Below are 20412 nucleotides of genomic sequence, written 5' to 3'. Positions count from 1 at the left end.
GAATGTCCCTCCAGTAGTCTCGCATGACACCACAGTCCCAGAACATGTGCATGATGGTCCCATCAGCAATTAAGCATCGGGGACAGGTCGCTGAGGGGAGCAGACCCATTACATGTAGCCTGGATGGGGTGTAGTATATACGGTGTATGAACTTTACCTGGATAAGCCTATCTCTAGCACTGATCAAAGGAGGACCAGAGCTCACCAATATGTCTTCACTCTCCTCCGCTAACAGATCAGGAATGTCAATGACCCACTTCTGGGTTGCCCTCTCCCTCAACGGGGCAAGACACTGCATCAGGTGGGCATAGAAACTGGACAGTGGTCTTACTAGGTTGCACATCTGTGCCAAGCCTTCCAACCGAGTCAGGGACATCGGTATGGACAGGCCCTGAAACTGAGCCCTGATCACATGTCGTAGCTGGTAGTACCTGAAATAGGAGTGCTCAGGCAGGTTGTAGATTATCTGAAGCTGGAGGAAAGTGCAGAAGATGCCCTCACTGACTATGTCCGATAGTACATTAATACCATGAGCTCTCCAGAATGCAGACTCTGTAAAGCGCTGCAGGTGCGGCAAGTGTGGATTATCCCACAAAGGAGTATGTGGGGACCATGTGACTTCCACTACAGGGGTCATTAAAGCATTATTTAATAGATCGGCTCTGCAGATGCAATGATGCAAAATATTTTTATTCTAATTTGCTGTATGTGATTGTGCCGGCTGCTGTCTCTCCTGAGCAGCACATGGACCCCCTAGCCTGGAGATGACTCCTAAGGAAAATGTACAATGGTAGATAGCATACCCAAGCAGGTATCAGTTTAGGGCGTCCTTCCCTGTCAGACTCAAGGCATTACAGTTTGGCCCGCACCGGACCCCAGGCTTGCAGCCCTCTTAGAGCCATCTGAGCTATCTCTGTGCCAGCAGCGGTGTGACTGGAGGATTTAGCTCCTCCAACCATACCCATACAGCTGTCGCTTCTGATCACTTATCATGCCTGTTCTCAAGCCCCCAGCAGGCTATTCTGTGTAGCCCTCCAGCCCCCTGCAGGCTCTCTATTGTACTGCATTACCATAATATCTATTAAGCTTCATTCAGATACAATAAAACAAAACAAAAACCTCATTGAATACAAGGGCTCATTCACAGGAGTGTAAATACACAGCATATTACCTGTGCAAATGTTTCATGCATAAAATGCAGTGAATAGAACCCATGGGCTCATTCACAGCTGACTGCTTTTCACGTGAATTACGGTCATGTGAAATAATACACAGCATATCCTACCTTAGTGTGTGATAAAAGCCCATTGAAATCAATTGGCGTGCATACATATGCGCAAAATATGTGGGAGGCCTGCGGATATGCTGTGTATTTACGCATAAAATCAGTGAGGTTTTGTGCGGGTACCAAAAGCGCGGTACCAAGTTGTGCCACGTTTTTAGTAGTACTAAAACCGCTGCCCATTCATTTCAACAAGCAACGCAGGGCTTAAAACGGCCAAAAAAAAGGACATGCAAGTGTTGAAGACTCTGTGTTCTCAGCCTTGTGTGAGCCGCCCCATTGAAATGAATGGGAGCCTAGTACAGCGTTTAGCGCGGGGCCGAAAATACAGCGCTAAACGCTGTACAAAATCGCCTGTGTGAGGGAGTCCTTAGGGAACCTGCACAATGGCGACAAAATCACGTGATGCGAGAGTGAGCGAAAACGAAGAATTATGAAACCAATGATTTTTAACAGTTTCCTTCCCATTTGCAGTGTTTTCATTAATACGATGTTGCATAACAATAAATCGCGGCGCGTCCTATCTTTCTGCCTTTTGCTTTTTTTTTTATTTCCCATGTTTCCCTATGGATCCTGCTTTTTATTGCATCGCAAAGTATGAACTTGCGATTTCGCTGTGATCCGTTCTTGACATTAGAAAGTCCCATTGACTTTCGTGCTACGAAATTGCAGCCAATTCGCAAGCGGCAGCGAGAAAAAGCAGTGCTGGCGCTCAAAAATCACGGGGAAAGACACGCGATCTTGTCATGATTGTCTCACGGCAAAATCACAATCGCCAGTGTGAAAGAGCCCTTAGGCATAATGTTACATTGGATAACCCTTTAGGGCTCAGTCCCACGGGCGCATCAGCGTACCTGAAGACGGACGTCTCTCTGCAGCGCCGGGAGGAGGAACATGTGACCGGCTTCATTGCCGGTCATGTGTTCTTTCATCAGTGCTGGAGAGAGCCGGCCGTCTTCAGGTACGGCCATCTTCTAACTGTCAGTCACACGGGTGCATCGGCGTCGGCGTACGGGTGTCGATGCTCCCGTGTGACTGAGCCCTTACAGGACGGTGCTGCAGGCTACATCACACGGGGCTCCAGCAGTTATATATCACAGTTAGTAGCAGAATGTATCAAACACAAACCAACATCTTATTGTAGGTTTTCTTGCCAAGTATAAAAAGCAAATGAGGGACGATGTGGGATATTTGGGGTCAGAGAGCGGCGGCCAATGAAACGCTGCAGAGAGCGAGAGACGGTCAGTCTGATGTGTTTGCTTCATATGACATCACCTCTGACTTCTGCTTTCTACTTTCAGGTGCGCGGCTGTGGAGGGGGATTGTCAGGAGGTAAGCGGAGATACAGTTATAAAGTGTTCTACATGTACTGAAGTATCCAGCGGTCATACATGAGTGGGGACAGATTCTGGGGAACCGGAAACATTTCATTTGTATCTTTGTCCCATACCGATCTGCACACAGATGCTGAATCCGTCGCAGTATCACCATAATATGTTCAGTCTGATAACATATTGGGAGTTGTAGCGAGTGCGTGTATAACGAGTCGGCACACTACTACAATACCAAAGCTCATTAAGCACATAGCATAGACAACAGGGAACAATGAACCTCCAAGTAGACAGGTAACCACCATAATAAGAGTCACCGAACCCCCGCAAAGAGTACAGGGACCCAAATGTTCAAATAGAAGGGCACACATAGCGTGCCAGTGCAGTAATCACACCTTACCACCCAAGTGGCATTCTAGCTTGCACAAAAATACCTAATGAGGGATATCAGATGGAAGCCATCTAATAAGGTAAGTACAACTCCGTATTGTAGAACATATGAGATGGGGAACATACCAGACCCCATGAGTATCGCTAGTCTAGCTTCATCAGGGGATCGAGTATCACTGGGCTGTCGGGCATCGCTGAAAGTGCTTCCGGGATAGAGGCGGGTGGCCGGGAAACGTTCTTCCCCCTCCTGCCTCCATGGAGGCGGGGCTACTGGGATGGAGGCGGGGGGCGGCCGGGAAACGTTCTTCCCCCTCCTGCCTCCATGGAGGCGGGGCTACCGGGATGGAGGTGGGGGGCGGCCGGGAAACGTTCTTCCCCCTCCTGCCTCCATGGAGGCGGGGCTACCGGGATGGAGGCGGGGGGCGGCCGGGGAACGTTCTTCCCACTACCGCCTCCATTCACTGTGACCAGTTAGTCGTTCAGAACTGACCGCCTGCTGATTACACGGAACGGCTAGTCGTTCAGTTTTCTGCATGCATTTACACGGGCCGACTATCGTATAAAACCCTGTGGCAGCGCGGGTGTTTGGACAACTCTGAGCGATAATCGTCCCGTGTAAAAGGGCCTTTAAACAGATGGGCGTGTCTTAGTCCCGTCATGTGGCCGTGAAAATCAATGTGGTTTTGCTCTAAAACAAGTCAGTCTACACTGCTGATTTTTTCAGCATTGCATGAACTGGATTTCTCATAATTCCACTCACTTTGCTGCGATACCTTCAGACGGCGCAATTCACTGCATCCTGCTGCTGTTTGTGACACGGGTCCGCACGCAGATTTACGCCAGATCCATATGCGGGATTCCAACATGAAAATGGGTGTTTCTGCATCCAGAAGTGATGTGAGGAGTGCTTGATGCGGGAATCTTCGCAGCTCTTATTGAAATGAGCGCAGCGCTGTGCGCCTGCCCTACCTGTGTGCCTGCCCTACCTGTGTGCCTGCCCTACCTGTGCGCCTGCCCTACCTGTGCTTGTTGCACCGCCTTCATTTGGGGACTACCCCCCAGGATAAAAATAATGAAAAATAATAAAATAAATTTCTAGATTTAGATTTATATAATATACATATCGGAAATGACATAAGATGAATTTTATCACACAGCCGACTAAAGGCCCTTTTACACGCAACGATTATCGCTTAAACAACCGCACGACTGAACGACCTGCCGACAGTCACACGTACAGATAATGGTTTGTAATCATCTGCATTTGCTCCACGAGTTGTTTGCTCAGCTGGGTCTGTGTTTATGCAATCATTATCTGGGCAGCAGGATTCCATTGTCTCCTCCAAGCAGAGTACATAATGAATAAACAGTGTACTCATTATGTATGCAAGGCAAACAAACTCATCCTGCAGCGACTTAAAATACCATTCAAATGGAAGGAATTTTTGAGCGATCAAACAATGGTTTTTATTCCGGCTAAAAAACAGCACTAAACAACGACTAGAGCGCGACGACCCGCGTTTACATGGAACGATTATCACTTACTATCGGCCGTTTGAGCGAATTTTGAGTGCTAATCGTTGCATGTAAAAGGGCCTTTAGATATAGTGGCTTAATTCTAATCCTCTATATAATGCAGTCACCATATAGTCATCAGATAACGTATCTACACAGTGATAGTGATTACAGTGCAGTTACCTCCAGTGACAACAGATGACATGATTAGTAAATGTGCTGGCTATTGATAGTGGCCACCAGTACTTCTGGTCTCGGTCAGGACTGAGCTCTGTATTACAAAATGTGGGCATTATGTATTATTTAACACATTGTGGTTATTTGGGTTATTTTATCTCACATTTGATTCTGTTTTGATTCTGAGTCTGGAAGTAGAGAACATTCCTAGCCTCCAGAAGAGTTACTATATGAACACGATGTGCACATCGACTGCTGATGTTCTATAAAGGGTCTCCTCAAAGATGCAGAATACAATCAAAGTGCCATTTAGTCAGTTTGTTCTATCTTAAACCGCCAGCAGATGGCAGCCTTCCTAGGAGCCAGCTTGTGAGAGAAGAGATTTGTGTATCTCAGGTAGCCTACAGTGTGGAAACCTCCAGTGAACCTACAACCCCGGACAGGGGCCCTTCACAGTGGGAGCCCTCCTGTATGGGTATTCTCCCCGTGACCCCGGAGTGCAGCATACAATAAAGTCCGCTCGCTTCCATGGATCCTTTTCAGTGTGAACCCACATTAGATGGGAAAACTAAGTGATCGGAGCGACTTCTGACAAAGCATGTCTTTGGCGCTGGACTAACCGGGCCAGTATATCACAAACTCAAACTTGGTGGGGCTTTCTTGTGCAGCAATGTATAGAGTATATTGGGAATGGTGTGATCTAGGGCGGCACATCTTACTGTACTTTCTGCGCTGCCAGGGATCGCTCACATCAGTGCGGGAGACACCCGTGCCGTGGTTGAAAAGGCTGTGCAGTCTAATTAGTCTCCCGTGTTATCGATTGCGAAGGGCAGTGAGAAGAACCCATTGAAAAACATTCAATGAAAGGGGATCCTGTCAATGTAACGAACTCATCCACAGAAGGGGTCATAGGAGGATGTCAGGAATAAGTGGTGCACAGTCAAGCAGACTGCAGCCGAATACAATGCTGGTGCTCCAACTAACGTGCAAGCACACAGTTCATTGTGTAATAGCACGGATGGGCTATACCAGCAGTCGGACAGTTCCAGTGCTATTAACCCCTTAAGGACATGGCCTTTGGGTTTGAGGACGCAACGATTTTTGTTGGATTTTCATTTCCATTTTTCAAAAGCCATAGCTTTTTTATTTTTCCGTCTACGCGGATGTATAAGGGCTTGTTATTTGCGCGGCGAACTGTAGCTTTAATCTGTGCTGTTTTTCTGTACAGAAGACTATATTGTAAAACTTTTATTAATTTTTTTATAAAAAACAAGGAGATATCAGCCATAGATTTTTTTTTTTTTTTTTACAGCGCAAGTCATGCATCAGAAATCACACAATACCTTTTCTGTGCGGGTCGGTGCGATTACAACAATACCAAAATTTTTATATATTTTTTAGGTTTTTGCACTTTTCCGCAATAAAACCCCCCTTTTTTAATTTTTTTTTTTCTAAATCGCTGCATTTAAAGTCCTCTAACTTTTTTATTTCACATGGACGGATCTCTGTGAGGGCTTATTTATGACGCGATGAGCTGTAGTTTTTATTTGTACCATCTTGGGGTATATACGGCTTTTTTTGATCACTTTTATTGCGTTTTTTGGAAGGCAAAATGAAAAAAAATAAGCATTTTGCCTCTTTTTTTTTTTTTTTTTTTATGCTCTCTGCTGTTCAGGATAAAAAGCATGTTCCATTTATTATACGCGTCGTTACAGATACGACGATACCAAATATGTGAGATTTTTTTATTTTTAAAACATATTTTTTAAGGTTATATGGGGGAAAAGCACAAAAATTAGGTTTTTTTTTTACATTTTTCTTTTTCGGTTTTGATCTTTTTCTTACACTTTTTATGTCCCTCTAGGGGACTTGTACAATCACATCTATGATCGCTATGATAAAGCATTGCAAGATAATGTTGAGGTGCGGCAGTGTAGAATCCCCCGGTAATGGTCATCCAATGGCGGAGCCATCACCAAAGTCTTCATAAGCAGACAGATAATGTCGCAAGTCTTCCTCACGATTCCGGTAATTGTGGAGATGCCAGGCAGGAATTGGAAGTGAAGGCGCACAAATGAGTTCCAAGTGGCAAGGAATCTGCAAAAACAAAGAACTACAACAAGAAACGGGTAAAGAACATCTAATATATAGAAGCCTCCAGGCGTTTTCTTGCCCCACGCCTTGACCCCGTTGCGTGACCCTTGGTGGATGATTTTGGTGTCATTAGATTGATCATCCTCACCACCGCCGTAAAATCATAACGGTTGAGTGTGATACATTGAGGGACCGTCAGGCCGGGTCAAAGCTCCTAGGTTACGTCTAGCGGCGCGGTTGTGCTTCAGCCAGCAGCGCCACTTGGGAGCGTCAGGGCTCCTTCACACTAGCGAGGGCGATATCGGGTTGTGAATCACGGTCCAATATCGCCCTTCAAATCCATATGGAAACCCTGATTGTGAGGCGTTTTCACATGGAAGCAGCCTTGCATCACTGCAGGGATGAAGGAATCCTCCGGCGCAGCTGTCACATGCACTGGAGGAGATCGCAGTGTTCTCCCATTGCTTTCAGTGGGGCCGTTGCCTGTGCCGCCGGTCGCATACCACAAACAGAAAGGACATGCTGTGATTTGGTTCCAGTATAGCACCGCAGCGCCGTACAGGAAAACATCGCAAATGTGAACGACCCCATGTTATGTTCACGTAGCAAGGATCGCATCCATCTAGGAATTTAAGAACAGGGGAAGATCTGTAAAGAAAAAATGTCATTTTTGAAAAAGAAACAAAACAGAAAACACGCAGCGGGGACAAAAAATTCTTAAAAAATGACATTAATCCTCAGAGCAAGATGGCCAGCAAGATATATGTAATGCCACATATTTGTATCTGCATGTGTGAGGTCACGCCACACCGACTCCACCAGCTTGTCACATACTGACTGACGGCCGACAGAAGGACGGACACTTCCCAGGGTAATGGTGCAAGTCATCATAAAGGCATTTGGAATGGCCGCTACACCCCCGCTGAGACAACAGAGGATACCCTTCCTCTTCCTCCTAGGGCCGTCCTCGCGCCTCTCACTGCACTCCTCAAACCGCCCAGAGATCTGCCAGGCCGTGAGAACACACTCTTCATCTGAAGACGTGTCCTAAAACCACTAAATAGCGCCTAGTGACCTTTTTCTGGGTGTGTCTGTGACTTTGGGCTCTTCTGACATGATTTGGGCACTTGCGTTCTTTTTTTACGTGTGTAAATGCAAACAAAATATGCAGTGAATCGGCGTTTTACATACGCACTTACGGACAGAAATACGCAGTATACTCGTTAATGAGCCCCAAGTCTAAGGGCAAAAACACATGGCCTATGCGCAGCTATGATCGCCGTGACGGAGCGCAGCAGTGCATGAATGTGGGCCTCCCTCACATAGACATTCTTTACTGCCATTAGCACGGCGCATTCAGCACCCTGCTAATCGCGGTATAACAGTCCTATTGTTGGGACCGCTCAGACAGACACTCGATCGCAGCACGTTTCGGCGCCGCGATTTCCGACCGGTGTCTGTTCTATTTTTGGGCTTATAGCGCTCCTCATCAGTGATCCGAATCACGGCGCTTACCGCGACGCCTGTGCGAGGGCGGCCTGAGGATGGGTGCTGGTCCCTTCTGTTTCGCCCAACACTCGCTGTTTCCACCATGTCTGCACATCTTCATTGTCAGGCGAGCTGATCCCAGTGATTTTGCACAACCAGTTATTAGGGGGGGCAATTACTTTTTCACACGGGTGATAAAGATGTTGGATATTTTTTATCCTCAGTAACTGGAGTGGAGATTTAATATCTGCCTTTTGTATTTACTTGTGTTCTCTTTATATTAGAATAAGTCGGATCATCTGAAACATTTAAATGTCACTAATGAGCAAAAATAGAAGAAATTGGGTGGGGGGGGCTAATACTTTTTCACAGCACTGCTACTGTGTATTGCCAGTGATCTGCATCGTCTCAGCAGGTTGATCTTGGCTTAGTAATGGGCTGTCATTTACTTAAGAATATTAATGTAAGCAACAGTCCTCCGCCTGGAATATCACCGTCCGGGAGGGCCGCTCGTTCAGCCTTTAACCCCTTAATGACACGGCCTATTTTAGCGTTGAGGACGCAACAATTTGTGGTATTTTTTCATCTCCATTTTTCAATAGCCATAACTTTTTTTATTTTTACAGGACGCCGGTATCTGGAATCCTGTCGGGCTCTCTGTGATAACATCGCGAGAGCTAGCTGAAGTCACAGAGGGAGCACACTCCCTGTGTGAACCCTTTCCCTGCCGTGATCTACTTAGATCGCTGCAGGGAAGGGGTTAACAGCGGGGGCGCTTTTCCGATGCCCCCCGCTGTCGCAGCTGGAGGCCGGCTACTAGTGACAGCCATAGCAGATCTCGCTCTATCACTATGACATAAGGGTACGTCATTTTGCGGGAAGTACCCCGCTTCCATGACGTACCCTTACGTCATGGGGAGGGAAGGGGTTAATAGGCCATGCTATTATTGAATATTAAAGGGACTCTGTGACTTGCTGAAGCACCATTGACTAAGTGATGGCGCTGCTGGGCAGGTGACAGAGGGAGGTATTTGTTATACTTGCTCCTGGTTTGGGTGGTCCCGGCCGTTGAAGTCTGGGCACTGGATGATAATCTAACTCTTTTCAGAGCCCCGTATGTGCCCTCTTCCATAGACTTGTATAGAAGTGCGTGCGTATGGGACTCTGCAAAGAGGTAAATGGGATACACAGCTGGGCAGCAAACAAGGAGTGTCCGGGTCCTATATCTAAAAATTGCTGAGCCTGTCTAAAAAGAAGAGCACCCGCCCTGAGTAGGGCGCTCCCGCCACAGGAACCTGGGATTTCCCTCGATGGAATAAGAGATAGAGATAGCACCCAGAAATGGCCAAATAGGTCGATCCATTAACAAATGGGAAACACTAGACAGAAGATACACAAAAGGAGCTGAACTGAACAAGAGGACGCCAGTACAAACTAACACTGAATTACACAGCACTCCTCACTCCGCAGGATACAACAGTCGCATCACCTGATCCGAGGGGCTGCTATAAGTCTCCAAAGTTATTGACTGGCTGGGCTGCCTATTACCCCAGCCAGCCAATCAGCCTACAGATAGAAGGGGTAAGTTAACCAGCCCCATATAACACTACGCATGCATCATTGGGCGGTTACATGGGCCGGGGCTGATGCCGTGATGTCACTCTACACCCGTCACGTTGTGATAGCCAGACTTTGGCTGTCATGGACAGTAATGCCAATGTCTTTGCTGGGGCAGTGTTGCTGTGTGCAGCCCTCTATCTACAAGTAATAATAGGGATGGAAGAACTTTGAAGACACACGTGCACCATCTGTTTCCAGGGTCATGGTCACCTCAAAGTCAAGCTGAACGATTCCCAGAGACATGTCATAAGTGGCCTTTCCTTCAGTGTCAGGGGAACCTGCCCTGGCAGCGGCAGACGGCTTGGCACACTGAGCTTACCTATTTCTGCAGAGCTAATTAGAGCGGGCACCAGGCTGACCTTTTCCTTAGAGCCGCACTCTGCTGCTGCGAGGCTGGGAGTAGAAGGACGTATCTGACATACCATTCTCTGCGTATATTGTTGGGGGATATGTGGCATCTTATTTTCTTGTTGCCTTGTCCCATCTCTTAGTTGCAGATGATTGTTTGGGGGCAGCTGGAAAGTTTCTGGATGCACTTCATAAAGTCTATTTTTACTTTAGGGATTCAGGAATTACAAAGTCAAATACTAGAAAGTGGAGAAACTGGTTGATGCTAAATGGCCAGAGCCGTGTCACGTCTGAGCTTTATACACATGGGGTTTTATATCTAAACCATGCTTAAAGGGCCTTTCAGACGGAATGATTAACGTTCTAACGAGCGAAAATGTGAACAATCATCATTTAGTGTAAATACAAACCGTAATCCTTTGCCTTCTGCTCCATGTTCATTTTCTGCAGGCATAGGGATCATCTTTGGCTCGTTCGCTAATCGCTCCGTTTAAATAGCGATCGTTCAGTCGTTCTCATTCACTTTTATTAGGGTTCCTTCACACTGAGATCTTTGAACGTCAGCGGTGCTTTTTCTTGCAAAAACATCGCTGCCACTCGCAATTTTCTTGCGCGTTTTTTTCACGCAATTTCTTAACATGAAAGTCCATAGAACTTTCGAATGTTACAAACGCTGGTTTCATAATTCTGCATTTTCACTCACTGTCGTATTGTATGGAAATCGTGCAATTTTATCGCAGTGTGAAGGCGCCCTCATACAGCGAATGTGAACGACCGGATGATTTTTAGCTTGAACGAGCCAACAATGTATCTGCCCGTATGAACAGGCTGCCCGAGTGAATTTTGATATCGTTCGCTCATACAAACGGTAAGTCGGTTCGTCTAAACAGACTCGTACTTTTTTGTCACCGGAGAGACTTGGTTTATTGCATGTGTAGAACGTGCAATTCCCAGAGGCTTACACCACCGAGAGTCTCCAGCCGTGTACTTAGAGAAGTAGTCAATCATGGTCCTCAGGTGCTTGGTGCCCCAAGTAGCCACTCCACCTTGGTTAGGGTATTTAGATACAAGGCTAGGGCAACAAACTGAATCTCAAGCCCCATTCACACAGACATAAATACGCTTTGTATTACATGCGTATTTTTATGAGCATAAGGCTGCATACCCACGGGCAGGTTGGAATCCCGCAGCAGAATCCAGGACCGGCAGCAGCGGCGTCCGCGCATACATGCTTTTCTTTTTCTTCATCTGTATTATGGATGGTCCACACGGCACGTCATCAGACAGGCACAGTACCACAACCACTGCCAGATTTGTGCTTGAAAAAGGAGCTTTTTGCTCTGAAATGCGTTGCACTTCATTGGCTCTACCTCATCTGTCTACCTATTTGTTTATCAATAAACCAGTTAGAACTGATAACTCCCAGGACTCTGCCTGGATCACTAAGGGCGTACCTGGAATTAGAGGAGTCCTGTGTAATTAGAGGGCTCCTCTACGAAGTAAGTCATCTTCATCCATAGATTTAGATTGTATTATCCTTATTACAAAGAAGCGCTGGGATCTTTTCTACTTTGTTTTATTCAGTAGAGGGATTGTCAGTGTATCTACTTGTATCACTGCTCCTCCTCAGTAGAGGGGATTGTCAGTGTATCTACTTGTATTACTGCTCATCCTCAGTAGAGGGGATTGTCAGTGTATCTACTTGTATCACTGCTCCTCCTCAGTAGAGGGATTGTCAGTGTATCTACTTGTATCACTGCTCATCCTCAGTAGAGGGGATTGTCAGTGTATCTACTTGTATCACTGCTCCTCCTCAGTAGAGGGGATTGTCAGTGTATCTACTTGTATCACTGCTCCTCCTCAGTAGAGGGGATTGTCAGTGTATCTACTTGTATCACTGCTCATCAGTAGAGGGGATTGTCAGTGTATCTACTTGTATCACTGCTCCTCCTCAGTAGAGGGATTGTCAGTGTATCTACTTGTATCACTGCTCATCAGTAGAGGGGATTGTCAGTGTATCTACTTGTATCACTGCTCATCAGTAGAGGGATTGTCAGTGAATCTACTTGTATCACTGCTCATCAGTAGAGGGATTGTCAGTGTATCTACTTGTATCACTGCTCATCAGTAGAGGGATTGTCAGTGTATCTACTTGTATCACTGCTCATCAGTAGAGGGGATTGTCAGTGTATCTACTTGTATCACTGCTCATCAGTAGAGGGGATTGTCAGTGTATCTACTTGTATCACTGCTCATCAGTAGAGGGATTGTCAGTGTATCTACTTGTATCACTGCTCATCAGTAGAGGGGATTGTCAGTGTATCTACTTGTATCACTGCTCATCCTCAGTAGAGGGATTGTCAGTGTATCTACTTGTATCACTGCTCCTCCTCAGTAGAGGGGATTGTCAGTGTATCTACTTGTATCACTGCTCCTCCTCAGTAGAGGGATTGTCAGTGTATCTACTTGTATTACTGCTGATCAGTAGAGGGGATTGTCAGTGTATCTACTTGTATCACTGCTCATCAGTAGAGGGGATTGTCAGTGTATCTACTTGTATCACTGCTCCTCCTCAGTAGAGGGATTGTCAGTGTATCTACTTGTATCACTACTGACCAATAGAGGGGATTGTCAGTGTATCTACTTGTATCACTGCTCCTCCTCAGTAGAGGGGATTGTCAGTGTATCTACTTGTATCACTGCTCATCAGTAGAGGGGATTGTCAGTGTATCTACTTGTATCACTGCTCATCAGTAGAGGGATTGTCAGTGTATCTACTTGTATCACTGCTCATCCTCAGTAGAGGGATTGTCAGTGTATCTACTTGTATCACTGCTCATCAGTAGAGGGGATTGTCAGTGTATCTACTTGTATCACTGCTCATCCTCAGTAGAGGGGATTGTCAGTGTATCTACTTGTATCACTGCTCATCCTCAGTAGAGGGGATTGTCAGTGTATCTACTTGTATCACTGCTCCTCCTCAGTAGAGGGGATTGTCAGTGTATCTACTTGTATCACTGCTCATCAGTAGAGGGGATTGTCAGTGTATCTACTTGTATCACTGCTCATCCTCAGTAGAGGGGATTGTCAGTGTATCTACTTGTATCACTGCTCATCAGTAGAGGGGATTGTCAGTGTATCTACTTGTATCACAGTTCATCCTCTGTAGAGGGGATTGTCAGTGTATCTACTTGTATCACAGTTCATCCTCTGTAGAGGGATTGTCAGTGTATCTACTTGTATCACTGCTCATCAGTAGAGGGGATTGTCAGTGTATCTACTTGTATCACTGCTCCTCCTCAGTAGAGGGGATTGTCAGTGTATCTACTTGTATCACTGCTCATCAGTAGAGGGGATTGTCAGTGTATCTACTTGTATCACTGCTCATCCTCAGTAGAGGGGATTGTCAGTGTATCTACTTGTATCACTGCTCATCAGTAGAGGGGATTGTCAGTGTATCTACTTGTATCACTGCTCATCAGTAGAGGGGATTGTCAGTGTATCTACTTGTATCACTGCTCATCAGTAGAGGGATTGTCAGTGTATCTACTTGTATCACTGCTCATCAGTAGAGGGGATTGTCAGTGTATCTACTTGTATCACTGCTCATCAGTAGAGGGATTGTCAGTGAATCTACTTGTATCACTGCTCATCAGTAGAGGGATTGTCAGTGTATCTACTTGTATCACTGCTCATCAGTAGAGGGATTGTCAGTGTATCTACTTGTATCACTGCTCCTCCTCAGTAGAGGGGATTGTCAGTGTATCTACTTGTATCACTGCTCATCCTCAGTAGAGGGATTGTCAGTGTATCTACTTGTATCACTGCTCCTCCTCAGTAGAGGGGATTGTCAGTGTATCTACTTGTATCACTGCTCCTCCTCAGTAGAGGGATTGTCAGTGTATCTACTTGTATCACTACTGACCAATAGAGGGGATTGTCAGTGTATCTACTTGTATCACTGCTCCTCCTCAGTAGAGGGGATTGTCAGTGTATCTACTTGTATCACTGCTCATCAGTAGAGGGGATTGTCAGTGTATCTATTTGTATCACTGCTCCTCCTCAGTAGAGGGGATTGTCAGTGTATCTACTTGTATCACTGCTCATCAGTAGAGGGGATTGTCAGTGTATCTACTTGTATCACTGCTCCTCCTCAGTAGAGGGATTGTCAGTGTATCTACTTGTATCACTGCTCATCAGTAGAGGGGATTGTCAGTGTATCTACTTGTATCACTACTGACCAATAGAGGGGATTGTCAGTGTATCTACTTGTATCACTGCTCATCCTCAGTAGAGGGGATTGTCAGTGTATCTACTTGTATCACTGCTCATCAGTAGAGGGGATTGTCAGTGTATCTACTTGTATCACAGTTCATCCTCTGTAGAGGGATTGTCAGTGTATCTACTTGTATCACTGCTCATCAGTAGAGGGGATTGTCAGTGTATCTACTTGTATCACTGCTCATCCTCAGTAGAGGGGATTGTCAGTGTATCTACTTGTATCACTGCTCATCAGTAGAGGGGATTGTCAGTGTATCTACTTGTATCACAGTTCATCCTCTGTAGAGGGGATTGTCAGTGTATCTACTTGTATCACAGTTCATCCTCTGTAGAGGGATTGTCAGTGTATCTACTTGTATCACTGCTCATCAGTAGAGGGGATTGTCAGTGTATCTACTTGTATCACTGCTCCTCCTCAGTAGAGGGGATTGTCACTGTATCTACTTGTATCACTGCTCATCCTCAGTAGAGGGGATTGTCAGTGTATCTACTTGTATCACTGCTCATCAGTAGAGGGGATTGTCAGTGTATCTACTTGTATCACAGTTCATCCTCTGTAGAGGGGATTGTCAGTGTATCTACTTGTATCACTGCTCATCCTCTGTAGAGGGATTGTCAGTGTATCTACTTGTATCACTACTCATCAGTAGAGGGGATTGTCAGTGTATCTACTTGTATCACTGCTCATCAGTAGAGGGATTGTCAGTGTATCTACTTGTATCACTGCTCATCAGTAGAGGGGATTGTCAGTGTATCTACTTGTATCACTGCTCATCAGTAGAGGGATTGTCAGTGTATCTACTTGTATCACTGCTCATCAGTAGAAGGGATTGTCAGTGTATCTACTTGTATCACTACTGACTAATAGAGGGGATTGTCAGTGTATTCACTTGTATCACTGCTCATCCTCAGTAGGGGGATTGTCAGTGTATCTACTTGTATCACTGCTCATCAGTAGAAGGGATTGTCAGTGTATCTACTTGTATTACTGCTCCTCCTCAGTAGAGGGGATTGTCAGTGTATCTACTTGTATCACTGCTCCTCCTCAGTAGAGGGGATTGTCAGTGTATCTACTTGTATCACTGCTCCTCCTCAGTAGGGGGGATTGTCAGTGTATCTACTTGTATCACTGCTCATCCTCAGTAGAGGGATTGTCAGTGTATCTACTTGTATCACTGCTCATCAGTAGAGGGGATTGTCAGTGTATCTACTTGTATCACTGCTGATCAGTAGAGGGGATTGTCAGTGTATCTACTTGTATCACAGTTCATCCTCTGTAGAGGGGATTGTCAGTGTATCTACTTGTATCACAGTTCATCCTCTGTAGAGGGATTGTCAGTGTATCTACTTGTATCACAGTTCATCAGTAGAGGGATTGTCAGTGTATCTACTTGTATCACTGCTCATCAGTAGAGGGGATTGTCAGTGTATCTACTTGTATCACTGCTCATCAGTAGAGGGGATTGTCAGTGTATCTACTTGTATCACTGCTCATCCTCAGTAGAGGGGATTGTCAGTGTATCTACTTGTATCACTGCTCCTCCTCAGTAGAGGGATTGTCAGTGTATCTACTTGTATCACTACTGACCCATAGAGGGGATTGTCAGTGTATCTACTTGTATCACTGCTCCTCCTCAGTAGAGGGGATTGTCAGTGTATCTACTTGTATCACTGCTCATCAGTAGAGGGGATTGTCAGTGTATCTACTTGTATCACTGCTCATCCTCAGTAGAGGGATTGTCAGTGTATCTACTTGTATCACTGCTCATCAGTAGAGGGGATTGTCAGTGTATCTACTTGTATCACTGCTCCTCCTCAGTAGAGGGGATTGTCAGTGTATCTACTTGTATTACTGCTCATCCTCAGTAGAGGGGATTGTCAGTGTATCTACTTGTATCACTGCTCATCAGTAGAGGGGATTGTCAGTGTATCTACTTGTATCACAGTTCATCCTCTGTAGAGGGGATTGTCAGTGTATCTACTTGTATCACTGCTCATCAGTAGAGGGGATTGTCAGTGTATCTACTTGTATCACTACTGACTAATAGAGGGGATTGTCAGTGTATCTACTTGTATCACTGCTCATCAGTAGAGGGATTGTCAGTGTATCTACTTGTATCACTGCTCATCAGTAGAGGGGATTGTCAGTGTATCTACTTGTATCACTGCTCATCAGTAGAGGGATTGTCAGTGTATCTACTTGTATCACTGCTCATCAGTAGAAGGGATTGTCAGTGTATCTACTTGTATCACTACTGACTAATAGAGGGGATTGTCAGTGTATCTACTTGTATCACTGCTCATCCTCAGTAGGGGGATTGTCAGTGTATCTACTTGTATCACTGCTCATCAGTAGAAGGGATTGTCAGTGTATCTACTTGTATTACTGCTCCTCCTCAGTAGAGGGGATTGTCAGTGTATCTACTTGTATCACTGCTCCTCCTCAGTAGAGGGGATTGTCAGTGTATCTACTTGTATCACTGCTCCTCCTCAGTAGGGGGGATTGTCAGTGTATCTACTTGTATCACTGCTCATCCTCAGTAGAGGGATTGTCAGTGTATCTACTTGTATCACTGCTCATCAGTAGAGGGGATTGTCAGTGTATCTACTTGTATCACTGCTCATCAGTAGAGGGGATTGTCAGTGTATCTACTTGTATCACTGCTCATCCTCAGTAGAGGGGATTGTCAGTGTATCTACTTGTATCACTGCTCCTCCTCAGTAGAGGGATTGTCAGTGTATCTACTTGTATCACTACTAGAGATGAGCGAACATGTCCGTTACGGACACATCCGCACCCGGACACCGGCTTTGCCGAACACTGCAGTGTTCGCGCGTAAAGGTCCGGGTGCCGCCGGGGGGCGGGGAGATGCGCGGCGACGCGGGCGGCAGTAGCGGGGAACAGGGGGGAGCCCTCTCTCTCTCCCTCTCCCCCCCACTCCCCGCCGCACCCCCCCGCGCTGCCACGGCGGCCCCCGAACTTTTTCGCCCGAACACTGAAGTGTTCGCAAAGTTCGGTGTTCGGGCGAAAAAGGGGCGGGGCCGAACGTGTTCGCTCATCTCTAATCACTACTCATCAGTAGAGGGATTGTCAGTGTATCTACTTGTATCACTGCTCATCAGTAGAGGGATTGTCAGTGTATCTACTTGTATCACTGCTCATCAGTAGAAGGGATTGTCAGTGTATCTACTTGTATCACTGCTCATCAGTAGAGGGGATTGTCAGTGTATCTACTTGTATCACTGCTCCTCAGTAGAGGGGATTGTCAGTGTATCTACTTGTATCACTGCTGACTAATAGAGGGGATTGTCAGTGTATCTACTTGTATCACAGTTCATCCTCAGTAGAGGGGATTGTCAGTGTATCTACTTGTATCACTGCTCATCCTCAGTAGGGGGATTGTCAGTGTATCTACTTGTATCACTGCTCATCAGTAGAGGGGATTGTCAGTGGTTCTACTTGTATCACTGCTCATCCTCAGTAGAGGGGATTGTCAGTGTATCTACTTGTATCACTGCTCATCAGTAGAGGGGATTGTCAGTGTATCTACTTGTATCACTGCTCATCAGTAGAGGGGATTGTCAGTGTATCTACTTGTATCACAGTTCATCCTCAGTAGAGGGGATTGTCAGTGTATCTACTTGTATCACTGCTCATCCTCAGTAGGGGGATTGTCAGTGTATCTACTTGTATCACTGCTCATCAGTAGAGGGATTGTCAGTGTATCTACTTGTATCACTGCTCATCAGTAGAGGGATTGTCAGTGTATCTACTTGTATCACTGCTCATCAGTAGAGGGATTGTCAGTGTATCTACTTGTATCACTGCTCATCCTCAGTAGAGGGATTGTCAGTGTATCTACTTGTATCACTGCTCATCCTCTGTAGAGGGGATTGTCAGTGTATCTATTTGTATCACTGCTCCTCCTCAGTAGAGGGATTGTCAGTGTATCTACTTGTATTACTGCTGATCAGTAGAGGGGATTGTCAGTGTATCTACTTACATAGTAACATAGTAACATAGTATGTAAGGCCGAATGAAGACATTGTCCATCTAGTCCAGCCTGTCTATCCTACTGTGTTGATCCAGAGGAAGGCAAAAAACCCCAAGGCCAGAAGTCAATTGGCTCCTTTGGGGAAAAAATTCCTTCCCGACTCCCTAATGGCAATCAGACTGTTCCCTGGATCAACCCCTAATAGTACCTACCTGCCTATATACCAGGATTGACACTTAAACTAAAATTTTTATCCTGTAATATCCTTCTCCAGAAAGACATCAAGTCCCCTTTTAAACTTCTCTATGGATTTTGCCATCACCACTTCCTCCGGTAGAGAGTTCCACAGTCTAACTGCTCTTACAGTAAAGAACCCCTTTCTGTGTTGGTGATGAAACCTACTTTCCTCTAATCGTAGCGGATGTCCTCTTGTTACCGTCGTGGTCCTGGGTGTAAACAGATCACGGGAGAGATCCTTGTATTGTCCCCTCATGTACTTATACATGGTTATTTGGTCGCCTCTTAACCTTCTTTTTTCTAGAGTAAATAGTCCCAATTTGGACAGCCTCTCTGGGTATTCCAGTCCCGTCATTCCATGTATTAGTTTAGTCGCTCTTCTTTGAACCCCCTCAAGCACTTGTATCACTGCTCATCAGTAGAGGGATTGTCAGTGTATCTACTTGTATTACTGCTCCTCCTCAGTAGAGGGGATTGTCAGTGTATCTATTTGTATCACTGCTCCTCCTCAGTAGAGGGATTGTCAGTGTATCTACTTGTATTACTGCTGATCAGTAGAGGGGATTGTCAGTGTATCTACTTGTATCACTGCTCATCAGTAGAGGGGATTGTCAGTGTATCTACTTGTATCACTGCTCCTCCTCAGTAGAGGGATTGTCAGTGTATCTACTTGTATCACTACTGACCAATAGAGGGGATTGTCAGTGTATCTACTTGTATCACTGCTCCTCCTCAGTAGAGGGGATTGTCAGTGTATCTACTTGTATCACTGCTCATCAGTAGAGGGGATTGTCAGTGTATCTACTTGTATCACTGCTCATCCTCAGTAGAGGGATTGTCAGTGTATCTACTTGTATCACTGCTCCTCCTCAGTAGAGGGGATTGTCAGTGTATCTACTTGTATCACTGCTCATCCTCAGTAGAGGGGATTGTCAGTGTATCTACTTGTATCACTGCTCATCAGTAGAGGGATTGTCAGTGTATCTACTTGTATCACAGTTCATCCTCTGTAGAGGGATTGTCAGTGTATCTACTTGTATCACTGCTCATCAGTAGAGGGGATTGTCAGTGTATCTACTTGTATCACTGCTCATCAGTAGAGGGGATTGTCAGTGTATCTACTTGTATCACTGCTCATCCTCAGTAGAGGGGATTGTCAGTGTATCTACTTGTATCACTGCTCATCCTCAGTAGAGGGGATTGTCAGTGTATCTACTTGTATCACTGCTCATCAGTAGAGGGGATTGTCAGTGTATCTACTTGTATCACTGCTCATCAGTAGAGGGATTGTCAGTGTATCTACTTGTATCACTGCTCATCAGTAGAGGGATTGTCAGTGTATCTACTTGTATCACTACTGACTAATAGATGGGATTGTCAGTGTATCTACTTGTATCACTGCTCATCCTCAGTAGAGGGGATTGTCAGTGTATCTACTTGTATCACTGCTCCTCCTCAGTAGAGGGGATTGTCAGTGTATCTACTTGTATCACTGCTCCTCCTCAGTAGGGGGGATTGTCAGTGTATCTACTTGTATCACTGCTCATCCTCAGTAGAGGGATTGTCAGTGTATCTACTTGTATCACTGCTCATCAGTAGAGGGGATTGTCAGGGTATCTACTTGTATCACTGCTCATCAGTAGAGGGGATTGTC

General features: G+C 45.7%; 1 protein-coding gene across 1 annotated transcript in view; it reads left to right on the top strand.

Moving 5' to 3' along the window:
* The window catches only part of RETREG1 (reticulophagy regulator 1), a 112967-nt gene that overhangs the window by 21169 nt on the left and 71386 nt on the right, over positions 1-20412 (top strand). The window contains exon 3 of the mRNA XM_066579200.1: positions 2584-2614. Within this exon, the coding sequence (XP_066435297.1) occupies positions 2584-2614 (31 nt within the window). The remainder of the gene's footprint in view (positions 1-2583; positions 2615-20412) is intronic.

The sequence above is a fragment of the Eleutherodactylus coqui genome, chromosome 9 (genome assembly GCF_035609145.1).
Source record: "Eleutherodactylus coqui strain aEleCoq1 chromosome 9, aEleCoq1.hap1, whole genome shotgun sequence".
Classification (NCBI taxonomy): Eukaryota; Metazoa; Chordata; class Amphibia; order Anura; family Eleutherodactylidae; genus Eleutherodactylus; species Eleutherodactylus coqui.
The sequence above is the reverse complement of the archived record's forward strand: the minus strand, read 5'-3'. Positions and strand labels throughout refer to the sequence as shown.